We start from the raw sequence: 20,019 nt of genomic DNA, 5'->3' as shown, positions 1-20,019 counted from the left end.
TCGCTGTAATTTCACCCCGTAGAATGAGGCCCTCAAGCAACACCCTCTAAACAAACAGACCCTCTAAACAGCTTAGATCCATATCTCAAATTTAGAGAGTTAAATAAAAAACCCTCTACTAGACTCTATTCTAGAGAGACCTTGAAATTCTCTCCTCCACCCTCTGTTCTTAGGGATCTCTGTTCTTAAGGATCTTCTCTATTATAACTTAGAATTGAAGACTATTGCTGTAGTTAAAGCAAATTTTGGAAGTCATAAAAATTAAAGGCAGGCAGGCTCCATTTACGCTCTCGCTGGAGTTGACTGAAGAATTCCCCGGCAAAGCGAGACCTCGGGTACTGTTTTGTGCTGTTTGCGGTGGAAAATGGCAACTGAGGGTGTGTTCGGTACCGGCCTCTAAAGGCCAAATCCTCTAAATTTTAGAGGGTTGGTACCGAACACCCCTCTACTAGACCCCCAGAAAATTTTAGAGCCTCCGAGGGCTCTAACGCCCTCTAATGCGCTCGGCTCGTCTCCCCACGCGCCCCCGCCTGCGTGCTCCTGCCCCCGCCGCCGCCCTCGTGGTCCTCCTGCCGCCGCCCCTGCTCCCCCCGCCGCCCGCTCCTCCGCCGCCCCTGCTCCTCCCCCGCACCGCCGCCGCGCCGTGCTCCTCCCGCGCACCGCCGCCGCCCCGTGCTCCTCCCCCGCACCGCCGCCGCGCCGCCGCCCCTGCTCCTCCCCCCCACTCCCCGCGCCGCCGGCCCCCTGCTCCTCCCCGCGCCGCGCCGCCGCCCGCCCCCTGCTCCTCCCCGCGCCGCGCCGCCCGCCCCCTGCTCCTCCCCCCGCCGCGAGCTCCTCCCCCCGCGTGCTCTTCCCCCCCGCCGCCGCCCCGCCCCCTGCTCCTCACCCCCGCCGCGAGCTCCCCCCCCCGCCGCGTGCGCTTCCCCCCACCCCCCGCGCCGCCGGCCCCCTGCTCCTCCCCGCGCCGCGCCGCCGCCCGCCCCCTGCTCCTCCCCGCGCCGCGCCGCCCGCCCCCTGCTCCTCCCCCCGCCGCGAGCTCCTCCCCCCCGCCGCGAGCTCCTCCCCCGTGTGCTCTTCCCCCCCGCCGCCGCCCCGCCCCCTGCTCCTCACCCCCGCCGCGAGCTCCTCCCCCCCGCCGCGTGCGCTTCCCCCCACCCCCCGCGCCGCCGGCCCCCTCTCTCCCCGCGTGCGCTTCCCCCCCCGCCGCCCGCGTGCTCTTCCCCCCCGCCGCCGCCCCGCCCCCTGCTCCTCCCCCCCGCCGCGAGCTCCTCCCCCCGCGTGCTCTTCCCCCCGCCGCCGCCCCGCCCCCTGCTCCTCACCCCCGCCGCGAGCTCCTCCCCCCCCGCCGCGTGCTTCTCCCCCGTTTTAGAGCCGTAAACGAACACCCCTCTAATATACATCTAAAATCTTTATACCTCTAATTCAACGGGCTATTTTTTAGACCCTCTAAGGATTACCGAACACACCCTGAGGGAGGTGCCACGTGTGGTTCACATGGTTGAAAACGGATCCTGCCTTGGCACGGTCGACACGTAGCTAGGGGGTTCTCTTGTGTAGCGAAGAAATGGGGCGGACCGGACCATGCCTTCTCCCGAGTCCCGGCCAACCCGGCGGCGCGCTTTGGCCAACGTCGTCGCGTTCTTCGTACGCCACAGGCGGTGGCTGCGTCCTTGCCTCGCGAATATTTTTCGCCCTGCACGCTCGCCGCCACCGCCTAGCCGTCCTCTCCCCTTCCCTTTCCTGGAGGCACCACGCACTGCACGGAGGTTGCCTTCTTCCGCGGCCATCCTCTTCTGCCGCCCGGATCTCGCGGCGTGCCGACGCTGTGCCTACGGGCCTCACTGCGAAGGCACCGAGGTGGACACAAGCGTCGAGCCTTCAGCCCCTCACCCATGACACTAGCGCCGGTACAAAAATGTACAGCCGCCAAATCCTTGGTTCCTCCTCGACGTCGTCGCCGGTTCAGATGGAGATGCAGTTCATGGCGGCCTCCGATGAAAGCCTAGCTGTTGTCATCACCTACCTCAAGGCCCATGCTGTCGGCCTCCTCGACCTCTTCCCGCCGCCGTAGCCGCACATCCAGATTTGCCTCCTTATTCCAAGATATGGCCGTCTTTGTCCGCGCTGCCCCAGCCCCGGCGTCGGAGCTCTGCTTCAGGTAATCTCCCTTCTCCTGACCTATTTTTTCTGTTGGTTTAGCCATGCTGGCGGCCCCCTCTGATCTACATGCCATGGCGGCACCTCTGGTTTAGATGCCATGACGACAAGTCCTACCGTATGTGTTGATGGCGATACAACGACAGTCCTCCGTCGATCTTCCACCTTTGGGCCCTGCCTCATGTCAGAGTTTCTGCAAGACGCCCATCCGCGTCCACCACGTTTCCAATACGCCATGCCTAGAGCTGCGCAGCTTTCAGGCCGTCGTGGAGCAATATGTTTGCATGTGGATGGGCAGCATTATCCTCTTTCCATGCTGCCTCTCTGGTGGTGATTAATAGCACAACCTGAGCCAGTAATTTGAAAGTTGAAACACTGAGCGCAGGGCCAGCTCTATAATTTTAAGGGCCCTTGGGCAAGCAAGAAGATAAGGGCCTGTTGAACTAATTTTTAGTTACAAAATTACAGTATATAGTATGAATAATAAAAATTACTTTCAATATATGGATAGCTCATAAAACATATAACAATAGTGTAACAAAAAACTAAAAATAATAACCATTATGAGGTTTGTGATGGGCTTTCAAAGGCTTATTATGGCATCATGAGGTTTGCGATGGGTTTTCAAAGGCTTATTATGCCAAATAGAAAATTATATATACTAATTATCTATATGATCTTGGGGCCCCCAGCTCCATGGACCCCCGGCGGTCACCTGCCCTCCTTAGAGCCGGCCTTGACTCAGCGCATTGGGTTTGGGTTGACATTAGGAAAACGGGTCCTAATCTGATGCAATTCACATATGCAGTATCTTCGTACTTGCATGAATGGGTTTTTTGCCCAAATGCAATTCGTGTGTCCGAAGTCTTCGTAATTGCAGGCCGCAGATTATATGTTCCTACCCACATTTTGTGTACCTTCTCTATTAATTGCAGCACCTTGTATTACCTTTCATTATTGTGAAATTACCACTTTACATTTTTTAGAGTTTGCTCATTACTTTGCTTGGTGCATCTTTTTTTTTAGGCTACCAAGCTAATTGGGGAGGTGCTGTTGCTATAGAGAAAATATGATCCACTGAATGGATTCATTGAGAAGATTAATAAGGCGCTCTGAAATGGTAAGAATCTCTTATTGTTTAAATAAATTCGCTGCTTCCGACTTGGGTTGTTTCATATACTAACCACAGTAAAATGGTACATAAGAAAAAAATATTCATGCCACCACATTTTTTTTTGTCTCATATAGATTTGAGTTAGAGGCCGCTAATTTTACCTTAGGTTCCAGTTCCATGTTAATCATAGCAAGCAACTCCTGTTAAAAAAATAAGATAGGAAATAATATAGCCTTTCTGAAAAAATCTCGCTGCAAAGATTGTTGTTCATTTCTTCAATATTCTGTGATATAGCATTACTCAAATAGTCAAATATTAATTGCTTTCAATATTAAAGGTCTTCTTGCATCATCATACATCCTGGGCCACCTTATCTGCATAAATGCATAGTTGCTTATAGTATAGCCAAAAAAAATTTAAAAGATCTATCCACCTCTACAGGTCCATACCCCAAAGTATATATGTCAAAATATGCACGCAATGCATTAACATCTACTTTTACCTTTGCTTCTTCAGGGTACTAAAAATGTTGACCTAAGCTGGTACAAAATTTTCTTTTGCTCTACACAGCCCAAATGTTTTACAATTAATGAGCCCAGCCCTAAATGTGAACATAGTTTAAAATTCCTCAATGTCAGACTGCAGTTTATTTTCTTTTTGTATTTTATTGTTCTCATTGATTATCAAAGAGAAAGAACATCATTTCACGCTTCTTTCTACTTCCTACATATTTATAAGACCTTTGCACCTTATTTATGTTCACAGAAATGGAGCAATGGTGTGTCATGTTGTCAGCATTTATTCATATATCTTGCTGCATAGCTGCACACAAGTTATGTTTATTACTGCCATTCTGAACTCTTAACACGCATATCATGTTTCAAGGGTCTTTAATTTAGTCCTATTGGTTTCTGCCAATAGGTATATGGTTTCCATGAACAAAAAGGATGCAGCTGAGATTTGATGCTCCTATTAAATGTTTTTCTTTTAAATTTCATACTGCCAATCTATTTTGCTTTTGTTTTGCCAAGGAGGAAGTGTTGGCATCGAGATCATATATTGTTATGTGCTATCGTTGCCTGTGTACATTTTGGACTTCAGGTTAGAGCATTAACAATTAGAACTTCTCACTGCTGGTCAGAGCCGTGTAGTATTAATAGGGGTACCTATTGTTCTTGGAGTATTAGGAGGCATTGTACTTTTCCCTTTGTGCTTTTAACTGCTACTAAGTATGGATTTGTTCCAAAAATCATCTCATAGCCTACACCTGAACTGTTGCTCTTTAGAGTTTAGGGTTTAGGGCTTCAAACATATAGCTAGAAAAATATGACAATAAGTGACCTGCATTGTTAAAGTGAATTCTGGCAAACAAAGCTCAATCCTTCCCTTGGTTTTTGGTTTTTTTAGAACTTTTTTCTTACCATTTTGTTCAGGGGTTCAGTAGAATACATAATTACATGTTGTAGTCTTCCGAAATACTAGAGAGTTTACATGATAATTGGATAGGCTTCCCAAGATGAAATATATTTTACTTATGTAAGAGCTGATCGTCAGACCTACATAATATGACCAGTTTATGGTAGGATACCTTGAGGTCTCTATTATTTTATTTTCTGAGTAATTGTTCCTCCCAATTTGATAGCCATACATATTTTTGCCGTCCATTTTTTACAACCTTCCTTGAGGTCTGTTGTTCGAGCAGAGAAGGATATGTTGGCACTGGTTCTATTAGCATTTGAAATGAAAGGGTAACCTTGCTTCGATCTTGCAAATCAATCCAACTGTTCTGGTGATATAGTGAACCACACAATTGATTATTTTTTTAACGTAATTGATTTTTTTTTTGTGCGTGAATTTTACTACCTGCCAATTTGAATTGTTGCTCTCTTAAATTTGTGGTTGCAGGATGTGATTCCATAGCTTCACTGTTGGCTTCTGCATTGTAAGCTCTGTTTCAGTCAAGAGTGCTCTGTGAATCACTCTGCAGATCTTTCATGATGTTTTGGAAATTTTCCACATGTTAGAAGGATAGGCGCCAACTATGGCACTATCTAAAAATTTACCTTCAACGTTGATGGGGATTTACTTTCCCTGTAATGTTGAGCAAACAAGCATTCAGCTTTAGGATGCAAATTGTCGTAGGCTGGATATTTACTTTCTTCATGGTGTTCAACATTAAGCTTTAGTGTAAATGGGCTCTAATTTATGTGGATTTGGTTGCCCTTATGGCTGGTGTACCAAATGTGCAACCCAACGAATTTGATTGTTTTCATTTTGAGACTACAGATAATGGCATGGTGGCCTATGCTCTCTTAAGAAAGCAGTTATGACGGCTATTTATAATTTGGGCACGACACCAGATAGCCATGTTATTGTCATTTAACCAGCTAAGAGACTAATGGCATGCGTTACGTTGCAACATTAAGCCTTACAAATATAGTCATATAGGCAAGTAGATGGATTTATTAATCCGTTTCCGTGTTCACGACGAAGCACCTTAGCGCTCCGGACTGGCACGAACAGCAGACATGGGCGCGGCGAAGCGCGCCGTTCTTCCTAGTTCATCCCGTCGACCCTAAACTCGGCTTAGCTCACATAGTGCTTGTATTGCACCTGCACGCAACGAGAGTTTTGTTCCATCACTTCCCCCTCACAAAAATTCATGGACTAAAACTCAACTGCATGCTGTACACCTACACCTAAAACTCAACTGCATGCAGTACACCAACTGCGATCCCGAAAAGTAGCTTTCACAGTGGCACACCCCAGCTTTGCATTCTACCTTCCACACGCACACACGAGCTGAACTGCACTACTTTGCCTCACGAATTGTCTCCTCGGACTCCTGGACAGCCAAGGGACCGGTGGGATGCAAGACGCACGGTGCGCCTGCGTGCTCAGGCCAGCCCTGGCACAGAAGGCATGAACATCATGTCTTGCAGGAAACCCAGATTAAATTTCACAGCGTAGGAAACACAAACACAGAAGCTGGATCCACAGCACGGCGTGGCCCTGTACCCTGGAAGGCTCCATTCCATCCAAAGAAGTTGCCAGCCAGGCTTCCACGTAAACCAAAACCAAGCACAGCATCAAGACAGATCAGATTCAACAATTCCCAAAACTACCAGCCGAACAGCCCATAATATTCAAGTTCACCGCAGCTTGTTCTGCTGCAATTCGAGTCTCGACGAACACACCACATAACAACCACTAAGACACGTCTCTTGACAAAAATAAGGCCTACAACCCACATTTCTTCCCGGACTACCAACCCCAGAAGTGGCACCTACTTGCCACCATGCTTGGCCTTCGAGTGAGACTGCAGAGCCATGTCACTGCTGAATGTCCTGGACAGACAAACCAGACCAGGGATCAATACATTGCTCTTTACACAAATGACAGAATGCGCTAAGAAGGGAAAGCTGTGCAAACTTACTTGCTGCACGACTTGCACGTGACTGAGCCACCAGATTTCGGTGACTTCTCCTTTGACTTGTCATTGTTTGCCGGGGTCTTACTCACCACCTTTGCTGGGTGTGGAGTTGCCACATGGGCAGCGCCCTTTTTACCACCTGCTCAGCAGAATGCATATAGAAAATTCAGATAACAGCTTTTCCCCAGAGAAATCCCTAACCCTAGCAGAAGCCACATGCCCACTGCCTCTGCAGAAATCCCGAACACTAGCAGAAGCCACATAACTACACACCTGTCTTCTGGCCAGATGGCGTGGCAACTTTTGCTTTCTTACCAGAAACAGGTGTCTTCAGAGCATTTTCCGCTGCTCTCTTCTTGCCTACCTCTGGCTGCAAAACATTGCACCAATATCATCTGGTAAGAACAGATTACTCAGGTGAAGGTAAATCGATGAAGCAGGCGCATACCTTCTTGGGTGTTGGAGTTTCTTCTTCCTCATCATCCTCACTGTCCTCATCATCCTCACTGGAATCACCCTCATCACTTGAATCCTGCAACAGGCCAATAAAGTTATTCAACATTGAAGAGCCATCCTCTAATCTATATGCAGACATAAACAATTTCCCCATCCTTCAACTCACATCATCATCGCCTTCCTCAGGAGATAGATCCTCATCATCAGAATCATCATCAGTTTCATCCTCATCACTTTCATCTTCATCCTTGCTTTTCTTTTCAACATCCTTTACAGCAGCACTTGATTTTGAAGCCACAGGCCCTGCCTTACTTTTCTGCTCCTCCTTCCCTTGAGCTTTGCCTTGACACACAAGTAGATACACATTCAGAATAATATCTCAACTAGTTCATAAAGAAAGTTGCAAAACAGAAACACATCTTGGAAAAAAGAATCAACAAATAGGATATATACCATTTTCCTTGATTACAGGAATGTTCAGCTCTTCCTCTTCATCTGAAAACATATAGACAGGTTAATCCATGAAAGAGTGCCGTAACAAATTACTACAGGTAAAAATTGCAAGATTACCTTCATCTTCTTCAGAATCAAAATCCATAGTGGAACAAGACAAAAAAGCAGGTCAAGGAAACAAATATTCCACATACACATAAAAATCGTTTTGATAATTCCCAAAAGCAGAATTAATTGGACAATACAAAGGATATTCATCTCCCACACCAGGTTGCTCAACCTTGTAACCGGAGAAGAACACACTGGCAGCTTTTGAGGTGTGTGACAGCTCAAACTCTTTGTCAAAGACCAAATCAAATTGGATTTGGGGGTACTTGTCAGGTGAGAGGGTACCAATGGCCAGCTTTTGGTCATCAACTTTGACATACATCAATGCATTGTCACTTTTCTTTGATTCCCCAAGAGCAGCCTATCAGGTAGTAATCATGAGTAACTTAAAGACTGCAGATAGAAGAATGAAGATTTACAGAGAAGATTTGTGTGTCAGGAATAGGCATAAACCTGGGAAAGATGCAGGATGTAGCCATCGCTAGGATCACACTTAACAGTGGTTCCAGGCTTGACTTCAAGACCTGCAAAACGTAAACCAATCAGCATGAGATTAGATTATATTAAGCATAGAATATAGGGGATATAATGCCAAGAAACAAGAATTCAAAGAAGTATCAGGTAACATGGAGACCAAATTCACTAGCATCCTAAGGAGAAAATAAGTGCTACATCATCAACTAATCTGTGTAAGAGCATTGATCTACAATGGGAAAATCTAATATATATCGTGTTAAATTACTAGAGACCGCTTACTGCACACAAAAATCTAATCTATATCAGGTTAATATGTATGCACCCATTGGAAAGTTGAAAGAGCTATTAATTAGGGATATTGTGCCGCTTAAGTGTTGCAATTTGCAGAAAATAGGCTACTAAATCAACACAATAAAAATGGCATAAAACCCTGAACACCAAAAGGGGCCTCCAAGCACAACACAATGCGAATATGATTTCATTCATTGAAAGAAATACAAGCTAAGACTGCCTGCATGGTATGCAAATAGCCAATGATACGACTCGATCAAAATAAGCGCATAATAATCACAAGTCGACTCGACAGGGAAAATAACCTAGAGGTCGCACCGCAGCACAGAAAAGATATATACAAACCCTTTGATGCTAGAACATAAGAAAGAACCCGTGGTGAACTGAACGCGGCACAACATACAAGGAGAAACCAAATGGTACCCTAATAAGCCCTAGAATATCCGAAGAACAAGGGAACCCCATCAAGTCGTAGCAATCAATCGTTGGAATTTTCAAGGGCTGAATAGGGATCGAGAGGTTACCCCAGAACTCCATCGGCGACGGGGAAGGCGGCGGCGGCGGGGCAGACGCGGCGATGGAGGAGCCTAGGGTTTAAGCCGCCGGCCGATGGGACGAATGGAGGAACGGGGGAGCCGGGCAGGCTTTTTAAAAGGAGCAGAGCACGGAATGGCCGTCCGATCCTGACTCCGGATCATCTCGGCCGCTGGTCGTTTTCTTTTCTCCTTTTTTTATTGTGTGTGCGAGAAAAAGAGAGGACAGCCTAAATGGGCCACAAGATGTCATTCCCACCCTTGGGCCGTGATGGACCTCAACCCCTTCGGAAGATATGGGTCTCGTTTCATTCTCGTTATCTGAGACGCGGGCCTCCTCTTCCCTGAGTTAGTTACCACTAGCAAATAGGACCGTGCTGAAGGGCTGGCACGCGGGTCACGACTGATTTTTCTTTCTACAATAGGTTTTTTCGATACAAATTTTGTTGTGTTTTCACCTTCTCAATTTGAGTCAAATTAAGTTATAATATAATGTTGTTGTTCGGTTCTCATTATACACACCACCCATCAGTGATGCGTGTCCGACTAAACTATTAGGTGAAAACATTGTGCGTTTTAGAAATAGCTAGAGATAAAAATTTGCCCAATCCAACAATAACCAATACATAAACTCTAGCACTAGGGGACCCATAGAATACAATCAGGCTGAGAGGTAAGATCATTCCGTCGGTTCAAACAAACAGTCCAACGATTCAATGCAGCATCTGCACGGGGATTCTTCTGAGCCATGCCCATCCGGCAACACAACAAATTCGGTTATCTGGTTTTTCAGCTCATATTGCCTGGCTACGCCACGCGCAGCGAGAATGTACATACAAGACACAGCACTATCCATCCCCTGTTACATGCCACCTAAGGCTAAACCCTGTTTTCTCTCAGTTTTATGCCGAGGATGGCCAGTCCTTCCGGATCTCGAAGCAGTAGCCCATGTCCAGGTAGACTTTCCCATCATCGTCCACAAACTGGAAAACCAAATTCATACAAATTCATTAACCCCACTGGGCTACGCATTTCCAAGGTTCCTATCAGGAAGGTAGTCTTCAAATATGTAAAGATATAACATTTACTTTGGGGGTTTCCTGACCTTCAGCTTTGCAGAATATGAACCCCTCGCAAAGATGCCGCTAGGCGTCGTATCTTCCTCAGCCTCGTACGTGTAAGGCTCCTGCTGAGGACTGAAGGTCCCCAGCATCACCTTCTGTTTTTCCACTGCAGAGAGCAACCGGGGGTCAACTGTCTTAGGCCTAGGGAGAGCATGCACACTAACTCAATGACTGGGATTTCAATATGAAAGGCCAATTGAACCACGTGAGGGGTTGACATACATAGCATTCGACGTACTGAATGCAACTTTCTTATATGAGAATCATGAGCCACGAAGCCACAGACAAGATATAAAAAATTTGTGAATCAATCCATACTATAAATAACTAGTGATATGTCCTTCAAGAGCTTTACCCAACACCACATTTGTGAAGTTCAAGGAAAAAAATATTTGGAGAAATGGAATAGCAGGGACACATATGACGCCATGATCCAGATAAGTTGACTACATGATCCAGATAAGTACCGATGAAATTAACATTCATTGCAAAATAAAAGGACAATAGCAATTATTTTCCTAAAAAAGATCAATCATGTATAATGCAAAATTCATCATGGTAAGCATTTACGTAAACAAGCACTAAAATGTAATGCAGATGTAAGCTAACAAGGATCATGTGAAACTAGTCAAAATTCATGCCACCATCCTTATTCTTGTGAAGTGCAGCATCAGCACATAACCAACAAAGATGATACACAGCTATCCATATGTTCCATTATGAATCACCTCTTACTCCAGTCTTCCAGATGGTGTGTGTATATCTGAGACCAGACACAATGTTGTTGGAGACAGTGAAGGAGAAGCGGAAGCTATAGGTGCTCCCATCCTTGAGCGCGAATGCGTACCCTTTGTCATCCCGCACAAGTGGGATCGGCAGAACCAGATCCGGTCGACCCGGAGTTAGGATGGTCAGGTTCAATATGTTCACCTCTGGTTCTGCAGTCTCTGCATACATAAAAGGACTATCAGTCCAAGCATCTAAAACTTTGTTTAACTGATTGCACTTTCCAGGCCATGTTCCGGTTAATTTATTTAGCTGCACTGGAATTATTAGCTCAATGTTAATTTGTCTCTTCAGAAAAATTTAAAAGGTCAGCTTACTTGTGATTTAGCGTGTGAAATTGAATGAAAGAAACTGCGAGACATGATGTCAGTGGTGGACCCACCAATAGGTGAGTTAGGGTGGCTGGCCTACCCAGGCTCCATGCGCTCTCCTCTGAGTGCTCCAGTTCACATCCACCTTCACTGCCTTAGTGGTTGCTGTGGAGCTGCCTCCTGCCGTCCTGCCTGTGTGCTGTGTGGCGTTTGGAAGAAGAGAACGAAGGGGTATGGGCCTTATGAGCTATGTATGCATTTGCCAATTAGGCCAGCCCAACATTATTTGATTAAGAAGCAAAGCCCAGGTAACAGGCACCTACGAGTTCTAGCCTGGATCCCCTTTTGTGTGCTACGGCGCAGTTCGCCTGCTCCCTCCCCTTGAACGCAGAAGCGTTTGAAGAGCAGCAGAAGATGGTCATCGGAGACACGCGGCAGTGCGTACCAACAGCCAAGCAATCAGCATCTCAGCGCCAACAACAGCAGAGGAGCGACGGTGTCCGCTGGGTGCATGTGAGAGCACGGCGTGCGGCATAGCAGATTAGAGTGCCAGGCCATGGACTGGCCGTTCAGTCAAGCAAAATTATAATTTGTATGTAGACTGTAGTTTGGTATATATGTGCTTTACATAACATGCCATCAAAATTTTGTTAAAAGCTCTGATCCATATGTAAACAGTATGAATTTGATCAAATGCACAAATTTGTGGCATTCATCCGTGCATCTATTCGTACCATGAAAAAGAATAATCCAAGCGATGATGCGACAACAGCTTCATATGGTTTTACATATATACTTGCGTCCACCCTACCTAATATTTTATGTTGGGTCCACCACTGCACGACGTAGTAAATTAACCATCATATCATGCCATGGAACACCATTTTTTGCTTTGTATAGTGACTTTATTTCTGACATTTCAATATACATAGGAACAATAGTGCAGTATTAAAATGTACCTCCAAGCTTAGTGGTATCAACATCTCCAAGGAGCTGCTCTTTCCACCTCCTTAGGCTGTCATCATCCTAGGCAAATAAATCACATTCAAAGGGTAAATGGGTGGGGAAACAACAGTAATCATGCTGTCGATGGTGGCCTAACCTACATACTGAAGGTATCATATAGTCACATTTGTGATTGCCTAATTGGGCATAATGGTGTTACCTTATCGAGCTCAAGGTGGTCCTTGAGGGGAACCTGAGGGCCAAGCAGCACCGTGTGCTTCCCATCATCGTCATCATAGTCGTCATCCTCCATATCATTGGTGCCCGTGTCATTGTTGCTAATGCTCACTGATGCTTCCTTACTCTCCTCCTTATCCATCCTCCCTTTTGTCTAGGCTTCTTTCCTGTGATACAATAAAAAATGCAGATGATGACAATGAATCGAGCAAAAACATAGTCCCTCCTATCATTCTAGGCAACCAATATATGACAAGCTAGATCAATTGCAGGTTGTTGTGCATGAGAGGCAAAATGTTAAAAGCAAAGGCCAAATAAATAAGTGAATCAAATCTTGGATCTTCATTAGTAGCATTGGATCATGTCACATACTAGTTGTAGCAACATGCAGATCAACATGGCGTGTGCTCTAATGGCAAATGATACTTTTTTTTTCCTGAAGAGAGCGACGAATGGGGACCTTTTCCCTGCTACCAGGATGATGATCCGGACGCTGCCTAAGATGAGAACGACGAATGGGTACCTTCATCCTGCTACCAAGATGATGATCCAGCCACAACGGTGTGGTGTCCTGTGTTGACCCCATTCCTAGTTTTATGACAAAGTTCCAGGAACAGGGAATGTGGTGTCGTCCCGCATTCCAGGCTGCTAAACTCTGGTCTAGTGTGCGTGGACGTGTGCATGTCCTTACAAGATCTCGGCTAGGTACAGGATATCAGAGGTAGATTCTCAATGGCAGCTTGGGTGCAGTATCCTCGAGCATGGGATAACCCCTCAGGGCATCTCATTTTACTTTGGAGTGGCGAATCAACATATATGGCAAATATTTCTGGAAAATAGGCTGCACAACTGCAGCTGCGCAGCAAGAAAATCCACAAGCAACTGGATGCCGAAATTGAAAGAAAAAACAATTTAGATTGCTTGGTCACAAGTGACAAGTCATGGCAAGAAAAGGAAAAGGCACCCTGGCACAAAGACAATTCCTAGAACCAGTGGCAGAACGTGCAATAAAGTAAATTTTATATGGGGTAGATACAAACAACAGGCCCGTGTAACCAATAATAAAAACAAACCAAATAGACAAACAATCATTGCAACTTTAACAGTTATGCACTCACACTTGCTTGTATTGTGCAATTCCAAACAACACGAACTAACAAGGATAAAAAGGGAAGGTTATCTTGACATATTGCTTATGCAATCAAATCAAATCAAATTACAGTCTAGTACTCTAATTCAATAGTTTTTCTCTACATTTGCAATCTCAAGCCACAGAGTAGCTTCTCCAAATGGGTCCATATTACTTTCCGATTGATGGAACCAAGATAGAGCATCGCATTGCACGAGCTATTCAGTCAATCGGCTATAAGTGACATTTACTAAGGGGCAACATCCGTGCCTACGTTTTCCTCTTCAAGCTTACAAGGCCTAGCATGCTATTCAATCAGTGCACCAGAAGAATGGATAAAAAAACCCTACAGAGTCGCTTAACGAGATCAAGTCATCATAGCACAACCAATCGCAAGGATTTCGAACAAGATGGAACAATCAAGAGTCTGGCTAGTGCCAAGTTCCTATGGCTCATAGGTTTTGAGTGCGCCAGTGTTAGCAGAGCTCATATAGCGCCGTGAAACATGGGCAAATTTCTCTGAATATCGTCATTAGCACTCAGGAGCGGACCCAGTACAGGACATGGATGTACACATGTATACCCAATAAATTTTCCAAACAAATCGAGGTAAAATACGATGGCCAGATCCGAATGCAAACAGCATACATTAGGGGTTTGGGTGTTCGATTTCGCACAGCAGGAAAGAGAGGGAATGGGTGGGCATACCTGCCGGATGCTCGTCGCCGACGAAGAACTGGCCAAGGGCGGCGCCACTGGCCCTGTCGTCGGCGTTACGGCGTTGGCGCGTCGCGGACTCGCAGCTAGGAACGGAAGGCCGAGAGAGAGGGAGGGGAAGGCGTGGGAGAGGAAATCGCTGGTTCGGTCCTGCGCGGCCTGTGTATGCGGCAAGTTTTCGTGGTGATGGTGGGTTGGGCCATAGCAGGCCCAAGTCTGTGTGTGTGTTTCTCAAGAAAAAAAAATGGTCAAATCTATCTTGATTGCCATCAAATAAATTTCTAGTCCATCTTTTGGTAGGCAAAAACATGCTTGGTTTGGTGCAAAAAATCGGCGGAAGTTGAATTTCGCACTCGCTTTTTAGCCTCGCATAATGGCATGGGTTATGCGTTATAGTGTTCATTTGATTGTAAAATGTGAGCGAGAAAGAATACAAACCAAAATAGCTGAATGTTACAAAGAGGCTCCAACAGCATGTCATAGGTTTTCATTTGCACTCGTCATTGAATAAACAAGATGGCTACCAGTAGTAGTGGAAATAAATAGATGACGAAGGATGAAATAGAATGAAGCGACCCCTGTCTTGCAAACACGCAAAGGAAGAACAGCAAAGAGTGGACCGTCGTGCTTCTCTCGCGCGCGCAGTGGAGTGGATTGGACAACCCCAAATTTAGGACACCCCCTCTCCATCCCTACCCAGCTTTGCTAGCACTTCGCTCTGATTCCTCCTCCGCCTGCACCTCTGCCTTCGCCATCATCTTCTTCTCCACTCGGCGATCCATCGACGACCCCCAGATGCATGGTATGACCTGCTGATCCATCACCCCACTGCACCTTGCGTTCGGCAGCATGCATCGATCGTCTTGTTGTTCCTCGTAGGGATTATGCTCAGTTCTGCTGGTTACATTGGTCCCCTCTCGAATTGATTCTTGTTCATTTGGTTTGCTGATTATCATCTTTCTATCCTGTATATGCATGGCCAGAATCGAATTCGAATCCCCACTGATTGATGTTGATGCATGCGTTGCCTTTTCTGTTTCTTACTTGATTGCGGACGCATCTATTCGTCATCTTCTAGCTAGCAGGCATGGAGCCTTTGCCAGATATCTACCCCTTGACAGGCCTGCAGATTGGGTAATTTCTTGTTCAATTTGGTTTCTGATGATGAAGACGATCCGTACAAGGATGGAGACGTAGGATTAATTTCGATGTCGTGCGTGCAGGGACATCCAATCCTACATCTCGCGGGCGTTCCTCTACTTCGCCCCGCTCAGTAAGAAGGTGTTCATCCTCGTGGACAACCAGCCCTGGCTGTCGGCCAAGCAGTCGCGGTCCGCGAGGCTGTGGCAGTTCATGGTCACCAAGGTAAATCGCGTCGTGTCGCATCGCACCGCCGCCGGAGACGAATCGAAGCCTCGGCTGATCCGTCCTAGTAGTTCATTTGCAGTACAGGATGTCTCCGTTCGCGAACTCGCGCGCGAAGCAGGTCCCGACGTTGGCCGCGGCGGCGGCGGCCGCCTCGGCCGCCGCCGCCGTCGGGGAGAGCGACGCGATGCGGCGGTGGTTCGCGGTGGCGGACCTGAGCCGGGCGCTGCACGGGTTCCTGGTGTTCGAGGTGTCGTGGCGCGACGTGCACGGCATCAACTACCTCAACGAGCTGCTGACGGACACGTCCCTGGCGCTGGAGGCGCGCTACATGAAGAAGTGGGAGTTCTACAGCGCGGAGCAGGCGGCCGGGTGCACGCACCTCTGGTTCCTCGGCCGCGCCACCGAGGCGCGGGCGCTGCGGGGCTACCTCGCCGCCCTGCACGCGCACTCGGACCCCAGCGAGCAGCTGGAGGAGTGCGGCATCGCGCTGCGCCGGACGTGCTCGTCCTCGTCCCTCAGCGCCGTCTCCGAGGACGACGACGACGGCCCCGCCGGCGGCGAGCCGGGCCACAGCGGCGGCATGCCCCGGTACTCCTCGGAGGCCGACTACATCGGCTCCCCGTCGGCCTCGGCCAGGGCCCGGCGGGCGCGCGCCGAGGCCCCGTTCGTGGCCCCCGCGCAGTACAGCGACACGCTGATCCTGTTCCGGTTCCGGGACAGCCTGCTGCCGGTGAAGCTGCGGCAGATCATCATGTCGGACATCCGGCTGCTGACGCTCCTCGAGTCCGGCCTGCCGCCGTGGGTCATCTTCTTCCAGTCGTACCCGCTGCTGTGCCAGCTGTACAGGCCGTGGATGCGGCCGCTGGTGCGGAGCCTGTACCTGCTGGCGTCCCTCGTCACCGTGCTCATCGGCTTCTACGACCTCTACAAGAACGTGCCGCTGCTCAAGTCCGCGGCGGCGCGCATCTGCGGCCCGCTCTTCGGGTGGATCGAGACGTGGGACATGATGACCCGGATCCAGTACCTGGGCACCATCCTCTTCCTCCGCAACCTGCGCAAGTGCCTGCAGAGCCTGCTGGCGCTGCTGCGCGCGGCGCAGGCGGTGCTCCGGGCCGTGGCGGCGCCGCTGGCCGACGCCGCGGGGCCGCTGCTGTCCGCCTGCGCCGAGCTGGGCGGCCTGGTGGCGGAGGGCCTGGCCCCGGCGTGGGCGCTGCTGGTGGACCTGGCGGAGGTGCTGTGGGCACCCTTCGACCTGGTCCTGGACAGCGTGGCCGGGTGCCTGGGGCCGCTGCTGCAGGTGGCGATGCTGCCGGCGCGCGCCGCCGCGGCGCTGGCGGGCTGCGCGGGCACGCTGCTCTCCGCCACCTACAACTTCTCCAAGGACATCTGGGAGACCATGAGCAGCATCTTCGAGCTCAACCACATGTCGGAGGCGGCGCAGCAGAGCGCCTTCGACATGTCGCAGATCAAGACGCTCTGGAACGACCTCTTCTCCCAGGTACCAGCCCAGCTGCCTCCTTTTTCTTCTTCTTCTTCTTTTCTTTGTCTCCTCGTGCTGCAAATATATATACATACATACATATATATATATATATAACAAGTGCACACGTGTAGCGTAGATCTTCCGCGCCCTCAGGGGCATACTCAATGGCATATCGGTGTTCTTCGCGTCCTGCAATAGGCACAGGCTCAGGTACTACTCTGATCACATCCCGTTCCATCCCATCCCATGAACCAAGCAGACTGCATTGTCTTTCCTTTTTCTTTTGCGAAGAAAACACACCGTCTAGTCCATGCACTGTGTTCTTGCTGCAGCATCTACAACCATGCGCAGTCAAGGCTGCGGCACATGCTCCGCGTCACCAGGCTGGCGCCGAGCTCGTGTCGATGCAAGCACAGGGGGAGACGCCGTCCGGGGAAGAACAGTGAGGTGCGTCGCTGGTGGCCATGCTTATGCGCAGCAGCAGATTTTATTCGTCGAATAACTCATCCCTGCTTTCCTGCTTTCTACCAGGGTGATGCGGTGGTGGAATGCGATGTCTGCAAGTGAGCACGAATGTGTATATATATCATCTCAGACTAATATTCCGTGTACCCCTATACATATATATAATTACATCAAGCCACCGTTGCCGACCACTGTATCGGCAGCAACAAACGCGTATACTACTCGTGTTGCAGAAGTCAATTAAACGGCACGCACCAGAGCAAACCAAACGAGGAACCGAAGTACCAAACATTTCTGAACATGAAAAGCAAACCAAACGAGGAACCCAGGGCGCGACGCTCCAGAGCGCAACGGCGACGCCCGCGCCGTAGAGACAGCCCTCTCCTTGCCAAAGTTTGGGAGGACGTCGCCCACGCGCGCGCCATTCTCGCGCGACCCGCCGCCGCCACCAGCCTCCCGAGAACGACAACGATCAACTCGGCCGAATCCGAGCCGCACGTATCCGATCGAACGGTCACCAGGAACCCAAGGGTGGACGGTAAATGAAATACCGTCCACCCCCAGGCCTGGGTTGCGTCTTTGGCATGATGCAGAGCAATCTGAATTTTGCTCATTCCGAAACGACTGAAGCAGGTGCGAAATCGATCCGCACAACAATCAGAATTCAGACGTTGTGCTGTCGCTCACCGATGGAAATTCTTCAGCTTGCGGGCTTGCGGCGGCGCGTGGAACGCCGGTCGATGAATAGAAGGCGCGCCGGACATGAGGCCCTGCCCCCAGGGTCGCCGCCGCCTCAACCTCCCAGTAAACGGGAACGCGTTCCTGTCGTCAGCACTACTAAGCGAGGACCGCGCCGGCAGCCGATGAGGCCCTGCCGAGCACCCCCAAGCAACGCCGCCGACGTCGAAGCCTTGGAGACCGTCCTGAGGAGCATGTTCCTGGACCAGGCACAGCCTCTCGGGGGACGGGACATCCATGGCGCTGCGCCATCTGCGGCAACATCGACAGCTAACAAGCCAAACACGTTCGTTCAGTTGGCGCAGTGGCTGCGAGAGGCGAGGAAGGCCTGGTGCCCATGTCAGTGCCGAATGTTTAGCTCCAGACCAAACCTCTGCACGCACGCATGCTGTTGCGGCGGCTCGAGCTCTGCTGTGCTGGCCACGCTCGATGTCTCAGGACAGGAGAAGACGACGACGCCCATCATCAGAACTTCAGTAGCATGCCGCGGCTGCGGACTGGGAGGGGCGAGCAAAGGCATGACGCCCCTGTTCTTGTGCTGCAACCCCAGCTCGCTGCCTGCACAGTTTTCGGGATCAGGCTTCATTCTTAGTTCTTAGAGGCGAGCAATGCCGCTTGAGTCTCGTCCAGTAGACTTTGCCACAAGACAAGAGCAGTCATGAAGTAAGTTAGGCAAGGATAATATCTTTACAGATAACAAACATCACGAAATTTTACCCTCCAACCTTGAGGGAATACATATCATATCATAAAAAGTAGACAAACAACCTGGCAATCGATACACAGAAAAACAGTGGAAACCATACAAGAAAACGAAAGACACATGATAATGTACTCTCTTGATCCGATCCGTGTGTGCAGTAAGCAATAATGGTAGGAATGAACGAAGTGCAGCATGTAACTACGGCCGTCATTCGTCGCTGGCCGACGGTCCCGGCGCTGGCGCCGGCACCGGCGCGTCGGACGACGAGAGCTTCAGGTCCGCGTAGACGACCCGGCCTTCGTCGCCGCCGCCGCCCGCCCCGTCGACGCTCATCACATGGGCGTTGTTCTTGGCGGACGCGGGCGCGGTGAGGTGGCCGAGGAGGAGCAACCCCACCAGGGCCAGGCTCAGCGTGGCCGCGCGCGTCTTGCTGCCTGACATCTCTTTATTATTATTTTTTTTTGACGACGACGCCTTCCTCGGCTCGGTCGATCTGCAGGTCGCCTGTGCTTGTGTTCCTCCTGTAGTTCAAGAGAGGAAGCAGCAGGTTTGGATTTATAGTGACGGAGGCAGGGGTCCTTTCGTGGTGTTGGCGTGAAAATGGGGGCCTTGTTCGTCCTAATTTTGGGAGTCATGCCATGCAGCCCTCCATCTGTCGTCCATCACCAGCTCTGAACAGGTCTTTCAGAGTACAGGTGTAGTGCTTAGCATCGTTTTTGATAGCGTACATGCACGGCGACAACGTGCAGGAAACCATGACAAGCTTCTACTCCACCCATCCGTTTCAAAATGTAAGAAAATTTGATACAGTATATGATCTCTGTTCTTATTAGTGTCTCATCATGCTACAAGTATTATCTTGTTACTTTAGATGATTGCACCCATTATTTGTGGGCGGGTTCCATTTCCATCTTAAGTTAATTAGACACGTCTTAGACATTCTCACTCTCCCATATGTTGCCACAAAGTTTGTGCTTCCATTCCATCAAGA

At 49.2% G+C, this 20,019-nt stretch overlaps 3 protein-coding genes and 1 long non-coding RNA gene across 8 annotated transcripts; 2 read left to right on the top strand and 2 right to left on the bottom strand.

Annotated features, from left to right (window-relative positions):
- Window positions 1-1,473: 1,473 nt before the first annotated feature.
- LOC112884403 lies at window positions 1,474-5,473 on the top strand. Its single transcript, XR_003227111.1, has 3 exons — window positions 1,474-2,158; window positions 3,184-3,277; window positions 5,177-5,473. It is a non-coding gene; the product is annotated as an uncharacterized LOC112884403 (long non-coding RNA).
- An 865-nt stretch (window positions 5,474-6,338) lies between these two features.
- Window positions 6,339-9,127, bottom strand: LOC112887989 (histone deacetylase HDT2-like). The gene is made up of 10 exons (XM_025954299.1): window positions 9,014-9,127; window positions 8,175-8,245; window positions 7,868-8,082; window positions 7,731-7,759; window positions 7,614-7,655; window positions 7,327-7,502; window positions 7,153-7,236; window positions 6,978-7,074; window positions 6,708-6,843; window positions 6,339-6,618 (listed from the first exon to the last, which is right to left on the bottom strand). Exons 1-10 carry the CDS (start codon window positions 9,024-9,026, stop codon window positions 6,558-6,560), a joined length of 924 nt encoding a protein of 307 aa, XP_025810084.1. The 5' UTR covers window positions 9,027-9,127; the 3' UTR covers window positions 6,339-6,557.
- Window positions 9,128-9,678: 551 nt separating this feature from the next.
- Window positions 9,679-14,403, bottom strand: LOC112887627 (rho GDP-dissociation inhibitor 1-like). Its single transcript, XM_025953856.1, has 6 exons — window positions 14,263-14,403; window positions 12,409-12,592; window positions 12,203-12,269; window positions 10,875-11,093; window positions 10,128-10,252; window positions 9,679-10,005 (listed from the first exon to the last, which is right to left on the bottom strand). The coding sequence occupies exons 2-6, from the start codon at window positions 12,565-12,567 to the stop codon at window positions 9,925-9,927; spliced, it is 651 nt and encodes a 216-aa protein (XP_025809641.1). The 5' UTR covers window positions 12,568-12,592; window positions 14,263-14,403; the 3' UTR covers window positions 9,679-9,924.
- Window positions 14,404-14,560: 157 nt separating this feature from the next.
- On the top strand, window positions 14,561-17,776 carry LOC112887626. 5 transcript variants are annotated; one of them, XM_025953852.1, is made up of 7 exons: window positions 14,561-15,073; window positions 15,255-15,405; window positions 15,495-15,636; window positions 15,719-17,137; window positions 17,259-17,332; window positions 17,455-17,569; window positions 17,654-17,776. In XM_025953852.1, the coding sequence occupies exons 2-7, from the start codon at window positions 15,359-15,361 to the stop codon at window positions 17,687-17,689; spliced, it is 1,833 nt and encodes a 610-aa protein (XP_025809637.1). In that variant the 5' UTR covers window positions 14,561-15,073; window positions 15,255-15,358; the 3' UTR covers window positions 17,690-17,776. The 5 variants fall into 5 exon arrangements, with proteins under 5 accessions (XP_025809637.1, XP_025809636.1, XP_025809640.1 ...); XM_025953851.1 differs by having other exon boundaries at window positions 14,561-15,146; XM_025953850.1 differs by having other exon boundaries at window positions 14,965-15,073; window positions 15,350-15,405.
- Window positions 17,777-20,019: the final 2,243 nt, after the last annotated feature.

Source organism: Panicum hallii, chromosome 3, assembly GCF_002211085.1.
Source record: "Panicum hallii strain FIL2 chromosome 3, PHallii_v3.1, whole genome shotgun sequence".
Taxonomy (NCBI): Eukaryota; Viridiplantae; Streptophyta; class Magnoliopsida; order Poales; family Poaceae; genus Panicum; species Panicum hallii.
This window is presented reverse-complemented; position numbering and strand designations above follow the sequence as displayed.